Raw genomic sequence first — 14,251 nt, 5'->3', positions numbered from 1 at the left:
CAAACCACTTGGGAAACAATTAAAACGTAAGAGTTATCTCTGAATATTCCTTTAGGTGACTTTGCTAATGATAGCCTCATAGGTTTTTCATTGCCACATTTAGTAATCTGACACATTTAAAAGTATGATGCAAAATATAATTTTAAAAATGCTGGTTTTGAACAAATGAGCCCTTGTTTTGTTTTGCTGATTCTCCCCTCAGATACAATTGCTAGCACTTTTACAAAATAGTGTTTCAAGGAGCTTTACAGCTATTAATTAATCAATCCGAGGGATGTTCACAAAATTGGTGCTCAGCTGGAAATGCCTTCATTGTACAAAAACTGTTTGAGAATGAATTTATATTCTACCTTGTCTAATGATCAAAGATCAGGATAATGAATTACAGTGTTATCCACAATGGAAGATTTCAGCCCTATGTGCCACATAGCATTTGCAATACTCTTAATGAACTCATTTCCTGAAAACAAATTACTCCAGATATTTGTAGGAATAAATTATATGCATGCACCTTGTCATCAATGTGTTTAATTCAGAGCTGTCTGGTTGTGTGTGATTTTACACCCATTTCAACTAAATCAAATACAAAGCAATCTATTTGGGAATATTGTGTAGGGTCTCTTTAGAGGATTATGGACTTTATCCAAAACCTACTACCATCAGTAAACTGAGTCCCATTAACTTCAAGGGTGTTTTGGATTAGGCCCTATTCATATCGCCTTCTAATGAGTAAAAGATGAACTATTGGTAATTCACAGCCATCTGCCAGTGATCAGTTTGTCAATTCTCATAAACCAATCAGGATTGGCTCTAATAGTTATGGGTTTGGTATTTTAACTAAGTCAGTACCAAACCAGTGGCCCAGCATCGCATTAGAAATCATTATGCTTTTGGCAATTCTTCTTTCGGACAAAATAAAAAATAAAACTCTTAAGCTACGTCTATACTAGAAACATCTGTCTACAGAAGTTACTGTCAGAAGAGATGTTATGACAAAACTTCTGTGTTCAAATCATGTCTACTCATAAAATGGATCGATCTTTTGATCCGGTCTGTTGAGAAAAGTGTACCCCAGAGCGTCTACACAGCTTTTTTGTTGACAGTTTCTGTTATCAAAATGCATTTTGTGTATAGGCTCCTCGGGTTTTGTCAACAAAACTCCAGTATCTCTAGTGTAGACATAGCCTTATAGTCCCCACTTTTGTTAAAATTCTCGTGACATTAACTTCATGGGTAGAGCATGGGTAGCTCCAATGCCCTGACATAAATCAAAAGGGGTATTGCATTTTTTTCATTTTTTCTACCAACAATCCAGTTCTGCTGATTCAGTTGGTTAAGGTACTGATTCATAGACTAGAACCATAGGCTATGTCTACACTAGCCAAAAACTTCGAAATGGCCATGCAAATGGCCATTTCAAAGTTTACTAATGAAGCGCTGAAATACATATTCAGCGCTTCATTAGCATGCGGGCGGCCGCGGCATTTCGAAATTGACGCCGCTCGTCCAGACAGGGCTCCTTTTCTAAAGGACCCCGCCTACTTTGAAGTTCCCTTATTCCCATCTGCTCATAGGCATAAGGGGACTTCAAAGTAGCCAGGGTCCTTTTGAAAAGGAGCCCTGTCTAGACGAGCTGCGCAGCGGCGAGCCACGTCAATTTCGAAGTGCCGCGGCCGCCCGCATGCTAATGAAGCGCTGAATATGTATTTCAGCACTTCATTAGTAAACTTCGAAATGGCCATTTGCGTGGCCATTTCGAAGTTTTTGGCTAGTGTAAACATAGCTGTAGAATAATAGGGCTGGAACAGAACTAAGGAAGTCATTGATTCCAGCTTCCTGCCTAAAGCAGTATCAGCCCTAACTAAATCATCACAGTCAGGACTTTGTCAAGCTGAAAGTTAAAAACCTCAAGTGATGGAGTTTCCACCACCTTTCTAGGTAACACATTCCAGTGCTTCAGCACACTCCGGGTGACACAGTTGTTCCTAATATCCAACCTACACCTCCTGCTCTGTAACTTTTGACCATTGCTCCTTATTTTTCCATCTGTCACTATTGAGGACAGCCTCTTTCCATCCTCTTTGGAGACCTGCCTTCAGGAGGCTGCAGGCTGCTATCAAATCACCTCTCACTCTTCTTTTCTGCAAACTAAATAAGCCCAAATCCCTCAGCTTCTCCTGATAGGTCACATGTTCCAGCTCCCTAATCATTTTGGTTGCCCTCCTTCGAACCCGCTCAATTTATCCACATCCTTTCTATACTGGGGAAGGAGAGGTGGGAGAACTGGATGCAATGGTCGAGATGTGGCCTCATGACAGCTGAAGAGAAGTGAATAATAACTTCCCTAAATCTTCTGGAAATGCTTCTCCTAATGCACCCCAATATGCCATATGCTTTCTTGCCTACAGGGGCACACTGTTGACTCATATACAGCTTCTCATCCACTGTAATCCCCAGGTCTTTTTCTGCTGCACTGCTACTTAGCCAATCAGTCCCCAGCCTGTAACAATGCTTGGGATTCTTTCATCCCAAGCACAGGACTCTGCACTTGTCCTTGTTGAACCTTGTGCCATTTCTTTTGGCCCAATCCTCCAATTTATCTCGGTCACTCTGGACTTTATCCCTACCCTCCATCGTCTCTATCTGTCCTCCTAGCTTAATGTCATCTGCAGATTTCCTGAGGGTGCAATCCATTCTCTCATCCAGGTCATTAATAACTATGTTGATTTCAAGTGGAGTGCCCACAAGGATCAGTTCCTGATAAAATGGAGAACTGGCCTGAAATCAAGAAGAGAAATATAGTATTTCACATTTATCCTTACTGAATTCTAGGAAATTAAAAAATAATTGCTCAACTACAACATGGAGAATAACTGGCTAGGCAGTTGTAGTGCAGAAAAGAGTGGATCATGAATTGAATGTGAGCCAACAATATGATACAATTGCACAAAAGGCTAATGTCACTGCAGGGTGTATTAACAGAGCATAATTGTTCCCCTCCACTTGACACTGGTGAGGTAATTGTTCTGCTGTATTTGATACTGGTGAACCCTCAACTGGGGTATTGTGTCCAGCTTTGTGTGCCTCTCTTTAAGAAAGATGTGGACAAATGGGAGAGAATCAGAGGAGAGCAAAACAAATGACAGATATTTCTGACCTATGCAGAAATATTAAAACAATGGGCATGTGCAGTCTTGAGAAACAAGGCTGATGGGGGACCTGGAGACAGGCTTCAAATATGTTATGGGCTGTTAAAGAGAAGTTGACGATCACTTGCTCTCTGTGCTGCTACAGATAGGACAAATAGTAATGGGTTTAGTCTGCAGAAAAGAGATTTAGGTTCAATATTACAAAAAAAATGAACAATGAGGGTAGTTAAGCTCTGGAATGGACTTCTAAGGGAGTCTGCAGCATCACCATCAGTGGAGATACTCAAGAACAGGTTAGAAATTGGCAGGAATTACCTTGGTTTACTTGGTCCCATCTCAGTGCGGGGGTCCCTTCCAGCTTTGCATTTCTATTATTTGTAAGATTTTCCAATGTATGGAATGTGCAACTGAGAGGTAGGGGCAAGGGTCATGAAATATATAAACGGTATAACAAGGTGCTTCTCTTTGGGCACCTACATTATTCCCAGTGCCTAGTTTCAAGCCTTTGGCCTAGAGCAGAGCCAAGTGATCAAAGGTCACTTCACTTGGCAGCAGCCCAGGGGTGGGGCTTACTATAAAAGGGAACTTTTTCAGCCAAAGGAGGAGACTGGACTGGTCCTTCTACCCCTGCAGTATCTCCCAGATGGTGTAGCAAGGCTCATCTGGGAAAGGCAGTAGGAAAGGAGGCTTTGGGGAGGTACTGTAGAGAGTAGTGTGTGAGGAAGAGAGCTGGTAGATGTGCCTATTCATAGTCATTGAGCTGATTTCCTGAAGGGCAGGCAGGACTTAGCACTCAGTGGTCTAAAAATGCTGCAATGCACCTATGTTTGGAAAAAGAGCTCATTTCTCTGCCCTTTTTGAAGACAGCTGAGTGCACATCACTCCATTAGTCACTTTTGAGTCATGAGTGCTGAACGAAATCAACTTGAAAAAGAGTTATTACCTTAACAGGCCGTAAACATTTCTGCCTTGACTGGCAAGCAATCATTAAAAGCCTTTATTAAATTCTGCATCTATTGTGTTCACCACTTAGCCAGTTCTTTTCATTCAGAAGGATTATAACGAAGAATGAATGAGTCTCCTCCAAGATGGTCAGACCACAATAAATCTATGAAGTAACTGAATAATCCTTTCCTCCGTGTACACAGATTTATATTTTACCTTTGCTAAAAATGTTTGCTGTGTTACTTTCCCATGACAGCAGGCTTTCAGTCTGTGAATAATGATGTTTAACCTCAGGGAGCTTGTTAAAAAAAACAAAAAAAAATCCACCAACAATTGGACAGTGTGCAGTGCCTTCCCCAACTAAAATCTATATTCCTGTATCTCACAAACTCATCTTCCCAGTGTGTTGAGGTGACGTGTGTTTTCAGGGAAAAAAAACATTCTGAACAGACAGTTTCAGGTACAATATAAATGAGACCAGTTCTTTCCAGTAGAGGATAGCTCCTGCTGTTTACTAGAAGAGGCCCTTAGCCACAGTGATCTGTGCGTTTGTCATCTGCAGACTGGATCATTATGAAAGCTCACTGCAGCAGAGGGGGAAGTGAAACCAACTACAGGGCTTCTAGCAGTGGTGCTTGCCTTTTCTGCCATTTAGGTCTCTATGAGTGGATCAAACCTGACCTTCAGTTTCTCTGCCGGCTCCCCCTTTATTTCCACTGCCTGATCTTCAAAATCAATGAATACATCGCATCTGTGCCAGCTATATTAGAAAGCACATTTCCATCTTCAAACTGCCACAACCAAGGCTCAGAACGGTATGTAAGAGCTAAGGACAGGGAATTCTCAGTTGAGGGGATTTAGCTAATTTCCGACAGGAGATTAGAGAAATCAAGAGTGTCCAAGTACAGGAAGCACTGCAAAAATTCCTTATTGTGAGCGTTTTTCCAGCATAACCAGAATGATATTCACAGCATCAGGCATGACCTTCTTCCTCTCTTAGGCTACATCTACACGTGCACCCTACATCGAAATAGCTTATTTCGATGTAGTGACATCGAAATAGTCTATTTTGATGAATAACGTCTACACGTCCTCCAGGGCTGGCAACGTCGACGTTCAACTTCGACGTTGGGCAGCACCACATCGAAATAGGCGCTGCGAGGGAACGTCTACACGCCAAAGTAGCACACATCGAAATAAGGGTGCCAGGAACAGCTGCAGACAGGGTCACAGGGCGGACTCAACAGCAAGCCGCTCCCTTAAAGGGCCCCTCCCAGACACAGTTGCACTAAACAACACAAGATCCACAGAGCCAACAACTGGTTGCAGACCCTGTGCATGCAGCATGGATCCCCAGCTGTGGCAGCAGCAGCCAGAAGCCCTGGGCTAAGGGCTGCTGCACACGATAACCATAGAGCCCCGCAGGGGCTGGAGAGAGAGCGTCTCTCAACCCCTCAGCTGATGGCCGCCATGGCGGACCCCGCTATTTCGATGTTGCGGGACGCAGATCGTCTACATGTGCCCTACTTCGACATTCAACTTCGAAGTAGGGTGCTATTCCCATCCCCTCATGGGGTTAGCGACTTCGACGTCTCGCCACCTAACGTCAATTTCAACTTCGAAATAGTGCCCAACACGTGTAGCCATGACGGGCGCTATTTCGAAGTTGGCGCCGCTACTTCGAAGTAGCGTGCATGTGTAGACGCGGCCTTAATGTCCCACAGAAAAGTCCCGTCCCCAGCTAGAGCTTTCTATACCCTTAACAAAAAACAGCTGGCCACTTAGGCTGCTTTTGAAAACAAGTTTTAATGGTAGTGTAGAACTTTGTGCTAGCACATTTGTGTTTCTTACCTTGTAAACTATGACAGCTCATCATTAACCATTACACACACAAAATGGGGATGGCATATAAAGCTCAAAATTACATCACATAAACAAATATAGAACTGTAGCTCATATTACCTAATAGCTGGAGTTCAGAGTGACTCCAGAAGTAGCATGTTCTTATTGTAACTTGATCCTAAGAAATTTGTTTCACGCTAATGTTGTGCTGATTCAAGTTAAAGCAAAATGCGCAGTGTGAAGTTCACAGAGGCTTTGAATGTAGTTTTGTCAACTGTTCAGTGCCCTAAGATCCTATGTATGTACTGAACACCCTCATTACTTCTCTGATGATTCCATCCCCAGGAAGGTTTACTGTTCACTTCATATGAGAACAATCCAAAACACTGCACTAACCATATGGTGAAATAACAACTTTATGAACAGCAGGATCAGACCCACAGTGTTAGGGAACTGGAGCTCCTCAGCCCTTGTAGGATCAGGCTCTTTGTCACTTTCACCTTGAATGGTGGGATTACACTTAACTTCATCGTGACTTGCTTCCTTGTCTTTTAGCTGGATACTGAGAAGATAAAACTACAGTTGGAAAACTGGGCCACCAGGGAGAGTGGCAGTGGAGGTGGGAGAAGTGAAGCAGCGGAATCCAGCGGAGACTGTGATGACGAGGATGGATGTCAAGGATCAGGGGATAGAATTCACACAACAGGTAAACACAAAAATGTTGTATGAGTATTCATTCGTTCACATTTTAAAGCAGGTTTCATCTGAATTTTGTTCTGGAGCTTTTCTATGAAGATCCATAACGGAAAACATGATGCTTGTGGGAAGTGAATGTAAGCTTAGATCTCAAGTATTTGCTGAAAGTGGATTTCAAAATTTCATATTGGATTGTCATAGCTGAAATTTGCATTGTGTCGATGACTGACAATCAAGTTTTTATGGTTTTTGTTTTGTTTTGTTTTTTGAAGAAGCACTCGGTAACTAACTCAAACAACATAACATTCAAAGTTGAAACACCAGACATTTGCACCTGCAGCAGGTTGAAAAGCATGTCAGCATAACCTTTTTGTCTGTGGAAACAGACTATTTAGAAGAAATGTATTGATTTTCACAAAAGAGTATTTCACACTTTGAGAAAGTGTTGACAGGCAGGCAAAACAGACTCCAAGATTGTAAGTAGTCCAGCATTTTGAGCCCTCACCTGATCTTTACAACATCCTCTGGCAAGGAGTTCCACAGGCCGTGACTGTGCGCTTTGTGAAGAAATGTTGGTTTTAAACCTGCAACCCATAAATTTCATTTGGTGACCCCTAGTTTCTATGTTATGGGAACAAGTGAACAACTTTTCCTTATTTACTTTTTCCACACCTGTCGTGATTTTATAGAGCTGTATCATATCCCCTTTAGCCTCTTCTTTTCTAAGGTGAAAAAGCCCACTGTTTTTAATCTCTCTTCATATGGCACCAGTTCCAAACCCTTAATCATTTTTGTTTTCTTTTTCTGAACACCTTCTAGAGCCAATATGTCTTTTTTGAGATGAGATGACCACATCTGTATGCAGTATTCAAGAAGTGGGGGTACCGTGGATTTGTATAGAGGCAATGAGATAGTCTCTGTCTTATTCTCTATCCTCTTTTTAATAATTCCTAACATTCTGTTTGTTTTTGAGTGGATGTTTTCAAAGAACTAGCCACAATGACCCCAAGATGTCTCTCTTGAGTAATTATAACTAAATTAGTCCCCATTGTTTTGTGTGTATAGTTGGGTTATTTTTTCCATTGTGCATTACTTTACTTTTATCACTGTTAACATTCATTTGCTATTCTGTTGCCAAATCACTTAGCTTTGTGAGATTTTCCCAAAGCTCTTCACAGTCTGCTTTGTTTTTAATTACCTTGAGCAGTTTTGTATCATTAGCAAATTTTGCCACCTCATTGTTTGGCCCCTTTCTCCAGAGCCTTTATAAATAGGTTGAGTAGGATTTGTCCCAGTAAAGACTCTCAGGAAACACCACTGGTTAGCATGCTTCATTCTGAAAACTTACAATTTATTCCTACCCTTTGTTTCCTGTCTTTTAACTAGTTATCACTCCATGAGAGGATCTTTCCTCTTATCCCATGATAACCCTTTGCTGAGGGACCTTGTCAAAGGCTTTCTGGAAATCTAAATATACTTTATCTACTGGATCCCCCTTATCCACATTCTTATTAATCCCTTAAAAAAACTCTAATGGAATAGTAAGACATGATTTTCTTTTACTGAAACCAGGTTGACTTTTGCTTAACAAATTATGTTCATCTATGTGTCTAACAATTTTATTCTTTACTATCGTTTCAAATAATTTGTCCAACACTGATGTTAGACTTACTGGTCTGTAATTGCCTGGATCGTCTCTATGGCCATTTTTAAGTTTTGTCATCATATTAGCTATCTTCCAGTCATTAGGTACAGAAGCTGATTTAAAGGATAAGTTATAAAACACAGTTAATAATTCTGCAATTTCACATTTGAGTTCTTTTGGAACTCCTGGTCCCAGTGACTTGGTCCTGTTAAGGTTATCAATTTGTTCCAAAACTTCCCCTAATAACATTGCAGTCTGGGACAATTCCTCAGGTTTGTCACCTAAAAAGAAAGGTTCAGGTTTGGGAAGCAAAGAATTCATTTAATTTCTCTGCAATGGCCTCATCATCACTGAGTGCTCCCTCAGCATCTCACTCATCCAGTGGCCCCACTAATTGTTTAGCAGGCTTCCGGTGTATGGATGGGGAGTAACAGCCAACGGTACTTGCCTTTCTCTGTGTTTAGGGTCTGGCAATGCAGGTAGCCCATGCAGAACACTGGGGGGACATAAAGAGACCTTCTTACTGCTCCATACAGGAATACGAGCAAGCTCACAACTGAGCCATACGGGAGCATAGAAATTGTAATCAGGGTATTCATCAGCTTATTGAAATAAGACTATGGCATAGTCTACCCTGTTCAATACCTGCACTTGGAGCCTTTGGGTCAGATTGTGGAAATAACTCACCGCAAACCTCGGAATGCTGCTCCCAAACAGAACAAGCCAGGAGTTCATCTTTCTGCCTCCCAAAGAGCCTTTCAATAAGCCAAAAGTATATGTAATAGAGCAGACAATGAACAAATGCTGTGTTATCTGAATGGTTGGCAGGCTTTACACGGTGAATAGAGAGTTTGTCAAGTTTTTCACCCAGCCATCTGTTCACACAATCCATTTTGCCACACTTTTATTGGTACAATGCTAACCATTTTCTTTCCCAAATCTTTCTGAAGTACTTTTGATACTTGGAAGTCTCTCTTCTTGGATAAGCCTTCTCCTGGTATTGCATCCTGCCCTTTGCCACGCTTCTTTTCATTGTCTGAAAGATACCTGGCATTTTATTTCCTTACATCATTTAGTCTGGATTATTATTTTGTCATGGTTCCAATCCTTACTTTCAATGTGACTGTTCAGATGGAGTCACCTTCCCCCACTCCACTACTGCTTCAAGTATTATAACCAGGTGGTTTATCTGGTTACACATTTCCTCTTGAGGGCATGTGAGTAGGTACTTTCCCCTGGAGAACATACTTTTCTTTTAAATGCAGTGAAAAGAACTTGAATTTTATTCCGTGATAATTTCTGCCTGATTTTTATGCGCTTACAACAGCTGCTGAAAGTTAATGTTGGTTGGATAGGCACCTTCTGGGGATGATCTAGATGTTGCTTGGTCCTGCCATCAGGTCAAGGGACTGAACTTGATGGTCTCTCAAGAGCCCCTCCAGCTCTAGGATTCTAGAAATCTATATATTTTTCTCATTGTTCATGAATTCTCTTATTATCGGATTTTCTTTTGCATATCAGGATCCTTTTGTCCTTTATTATGTCCTTATCCTACTCATTTCTCTGTCTCTTCTAAATATCAGTGTACTATCCAAATTGTCATCTTAATCATACTTCATGCCCATTCGCCATGTTATATGAGTATTTATCTTAATATGTAATTCTACAGCTGCTGATTTGTGTAATTATTATTATCATCTCCGAATATTGATGCAATATCTGCTGGCAGCCAGCCCACACATCAAGTTCTCATCGCCACATGTCTCAGTTCCATTTCTGATTATCCCAGATGGTGTCAATTTTTCATTTTCTCAGCTATTGTGTTCTCCTGTCCTTTGTATCCTCTACATCACACAGCACCCTGCTGTTCTTTATACATTTATATATCCTTTATTACACAAGTTTTTCCTACAATTACTAATTCCTTTATTTTTATACCATTGTAAATGGTATAAAGGATAATTGGTATAAAGGTAAGTGGCTAAGTGGCTCGTACTGTTCACAAAATGAATAACAACAATTTAAACCTCTAATATTTATTCTGAGGAAGATTCATTGATCTCAAGGTTTTATTTTTGTCATCTTTGTTGGTGAGAAGGATTACCTGTTTCTAACTACAGCATAAGCAGGACCTACCAGTTGGCATTTAACACTATGAGTTAAAAACCTTGTCTCAAGGTCAAACACTACTGAGTCTGTATTCTAGGCCTGGTCTACACTAAGCAGGTAAGTCAATTGTAGATACGCAATTATCACTATGGCAATTGCATATCTATAATTGACTTATCCACAATCAGCTTACCTGGCCATCTTCAGAGAGGGAGGTAGATGGGAGAATATCTCCCGTCCACCTCCCTTCTTGTGAGAGTGAGGAGTACAGACGTTGACTACCAATGTTGATAGTTTGATCTCTCATGTCTCTACCAGGCACACAAAATTAAACTCCAAAAGCTCAACCCTGACTGCGTTGATCTTCCACATAGTCTAGATATATCCCTACTTAGGAGAAACTTAGGAGAAGTGGGAAGAACAAGAAGGGGAAAAGGAAAAATGCATTAAAATTGGTGTGAGCAAATGGAGCCAGTACTGAGGGAAATAAAAAAATATAGAAGCCCAGATCCTGGGCTTTTGATTTACACTGTTATAACTTCCTTATCTCAGGCATATTCATCAGGATCTGTGCACAGAGCAAGTCAGAGAAAAGGAATGGAAAGGAGAAATGAAAAATTCTAATGAAAACTCATTAGCACATACAAGAGTTTCCCTTCCCTATTTGTGACATTTATGTGAAAGTCTGATAATTTACAGGAAAGATAATATGCAACATTCGTAAGACAGCCTGATTAATACTGAAAAGCATTAGCATTGGAGGGGATCATTTTAACTCCTTTCCCATTCTTATCACTCAGAACTAGGGATCTGGAGACACTGGGAAATGAATTGGTATCTCAATCACTTGCTTTGGATTAGACTAGTATAACTGAGACAAGAGTTTGCCCCATAATAATCATTTTGATATCTGGACAAATAACAGAGATGTGAATAGTTGCCAGGCCAAATAATTGTTTTACTGAGTGATTTAGATCCTCCTCTCTAATAATATTCCATGTTATACTTGGCCATGTGACCATGCCCTATCACAGGAGTGTTCTCCTAAAGTTAATAGTAACTATAGGTAGAATGAGCTGAGCCAATGACTAAAGTTACTGATGTTAACTAACTTTAGTGTCATCTTTTATTCAAAGAGGCACAAAGGTCATTTATGAAGTTTAATTTTACATCTCACCATCAAAAGCAACAAGGGGTTCTGTGGCACCTTATAGACTAACAGAAATGTATGAGCATAAGCTTTCGTGGGCAAAGACCCACTTCGTCAGATGCATCTGATGAAGTGGGTCTTTCCCCACGAAAGCTTATGCTCATACATTTCTCTTAGTCTACAAGGTGCCATAGGTCCCCTCATTGCTTTTGCAGATCCAGACTAACACTACTACCCCTCTGATACTTGACACCATCTCATCATATGACTGTAAATTGCATCAAATTTGTTCTGACTTTCACTGGGTTAGGAATAGCTAGGAGGTAAGAACATTTCAGTTACTTATGGTGTAAGCATTCAAGTGCACTACAGAGCAAGAGTGAAGTAAGCACAGCAAAGACCAAGCTCAGGCCATTTGGACTATGTCTGTCTGGAACAGACCTATGCACACAAAGGCAATATGGTAGCTCATTTGGCAGACTTTCTGTCTGAAAATAAAGACTATTAATCTGAGTCCTTTGAAGACACTGTGTTGAAGACTTTATATTTCAATACATTTTACTAACTTTAGCTTGTCAGCAATATTTGATTTGATTATTTTACAAAGGAATGATAGCTTACGTACATACACGTCAGAGGTTTGTTTTGTAAGGAGCCCTATATGGAAAACTCCCCAGACTAATTTTCTGCTCAGCTTCTTGTCAGACACTTGTAACAATGCTCTTTCACATATACTCGTTTATAAAAGGAAAATCATCTTAACATTGAGCTATAAAGCTATTGGTAGAAATAATGGAGCCAGACTGAGAAGGTGCACCCACTGAGAAGTGGCTGGCTGCCTGATGGTATGTGGTAGCTATGGGAGTGTGGAAGACAAATTCTGTGTAAAACTAAACATCAGCTGCCCTAATGTTTGCTGCAAGTCTATGGATGAAGGTCAGCAGAGAGTTTGACCATAGACAGGGCTGCCCATTGTCCCAGAAGCCCTATCTGTTGACAGAGGTCTGCCCCCTGGAGCATCCACACTGGCTTTCTGTTGAAAGATTCCATTGGGAAAGGCATTCTGCCTTCTGGGGAAAAGGCAGAATGCTGTTGATGGAAGTGCCATGTTCTGTTGATTTACTGTTGAGAGAATGCATTTGTAATGTGGATGCTCTGCGAGTTTTGTCAACAAAGTTTACAAAGTTTCAACATTTAGAAGCTGGTCTACATTACAGATACATAAATGATGGCTTCCCATTTTTGTGTGTTCCAAGAACACAACACATCTTCTTTAGCCACATAGTGTTTTTACTAGCAAATACTATCAAGGTAGCATTTCGGCACAGCTATTAAGTTTAGTTCTATTTTTAAAAGAATAAATATAAAGTTAGCACCTAGCAAGAGGTCAGAGCAATAAATGCAATTCTGGTGAAAGAATTTTTGGTTCCAAACAAGTGCATGGCAGGATTTCTGGCAGCACTCAGATCAGAAGATGTTTTGTGAAATAAATCCCAGATGTCAGCAGTGATAAAGCAACTCTTGAAGTATCAGTGTTAAAGAGAGGTGATCTAGAAAGCACCCTGCAGTAATAACTTCTCTTTTCCCTTTTTTCAATTTAGTTGTAAAAATCATTAAACAGTCTTTAAAAACAACAAGAAATCTTGTTGCACCGTATAAACTATAAGATACTTTGGAGCATAAGCTTTTGTGGGCAAAGGCTCGCTTAGAAGGAAGATTTAGCCCATTTTCCTTTGAATTGTTGTCCGCCACTGACAGTTCATTGAAAAAGGTAAGCAAGGTTAGATCTGCATGGAGACTGAAAAAAAAAGTAGGTAGATTGAAGTGAATAGATTAAGGAAAGAAATGCTGCATTGTGCTTGTCCTTAAGTTATCTATTTTTTCCATAGAGAACTTAAAAATGTATCACCTTTCAAAGTCATTTCTTCTTATCCCAAATTAAAGAGATATGAGTTAGCCATTGTAATGTAGAGATTGCCAAGCAATAATCATCACTTGGCATTTATGGACCACAATTAACTCTAGTGACTCAGATATGCTGGTGACTATTCAATAGTGAAGTCTCACAAGTCTGATCCAGAACAACATGGAAGGGAAAAGCCTGCTGATGTGAAATCTTTTGAAATGGGATTGCAAAGGAACGGACTTTAAATATGTGCACTGCTGCTGTGCGCTGCTGCAGTACAAACTTTACGGTGCTGTAGGATATAACCAGTGGAGAGAATTAGCTTTATTTACCTGAGCATCACTAACAACAAGCAATCCTGTAGCACCTTAGAAAATAACAATTGTATTAGGTCATGAGCTTTTGTGGGTAAGATCCGCATCTTCAGATGACTGGAAGAGAAAAAAATAGAATCCGGGATTTATATAGCAGGGAGGGACAGGGAAGGAAAGGGGGAAGAACGTTACCTCTTACTAGAAGGAGCAGTTGGTGAAACAAATGAAGTAGGCTGTGCCCCATTCCTGCAAATATCAAAGGTGGGGAAATTGCCCCTGTGATTCATATGATAGTTGAGACCTCTGTTAAAGCCCAGGGAAATGTGTCAAATGTGCAAATGAATTCCAATTCAGGTGTCTCCCTCTTTAATCTAGTGGTACAATCCTCTTGTACAAGAATGACTATGTTAAAATCCATTGTTGAATGTCCAGAGATGTTAAAGAGTTCCCCTGTTGCTTTTATGTGTATTCCAATTCCTGATGTCAGATTTATGT

The 14,251-nt window shown here is 40.5% G+C and overlaps 1 protein-coding gene across 2 annotated transcripts in view; it reads left to right on the top strand.

Moving 5' to 3' along the window:
- Positions 1–14,251, top strand: part of LOC142018592 (glypican-5-like) — a 662,349-nt gene that overhangs the window by 498,205 nt on the left and 149,893 nt on the right. For both annotated transcript variants that reach the window (XM_075004529.1, XM_075004528.1), the window contains one exon: positions 6,492–6,642. In XM_075004529.1, coding sequence (XP_074860630.1) covers positions 6,492–6,642 — 151 coding nt within the window. The remainder of the gene's footprint in view (positions 1–6,491; positions 6,643–14,251) is intronic.

Source organism: Carettochelys insculpta, chromosome 10 (assembly GCF_033958435.1).
Source record: "Carettochelys insculpta isolate YL-2023 chromosome 10, ASM3395843v1, whole genome shotgun sequence".
NCBI classification, from domain to species: Eukaryota; Metazoa; Chordata; order Testudines; family Carettochelyidae; genus Carettochelys; species Carettochelys insculpta.
Note: the sequence above shows the minus strand (reverse complement) of the source record. Positions and strands in the feature narration are given on the sequence as shown.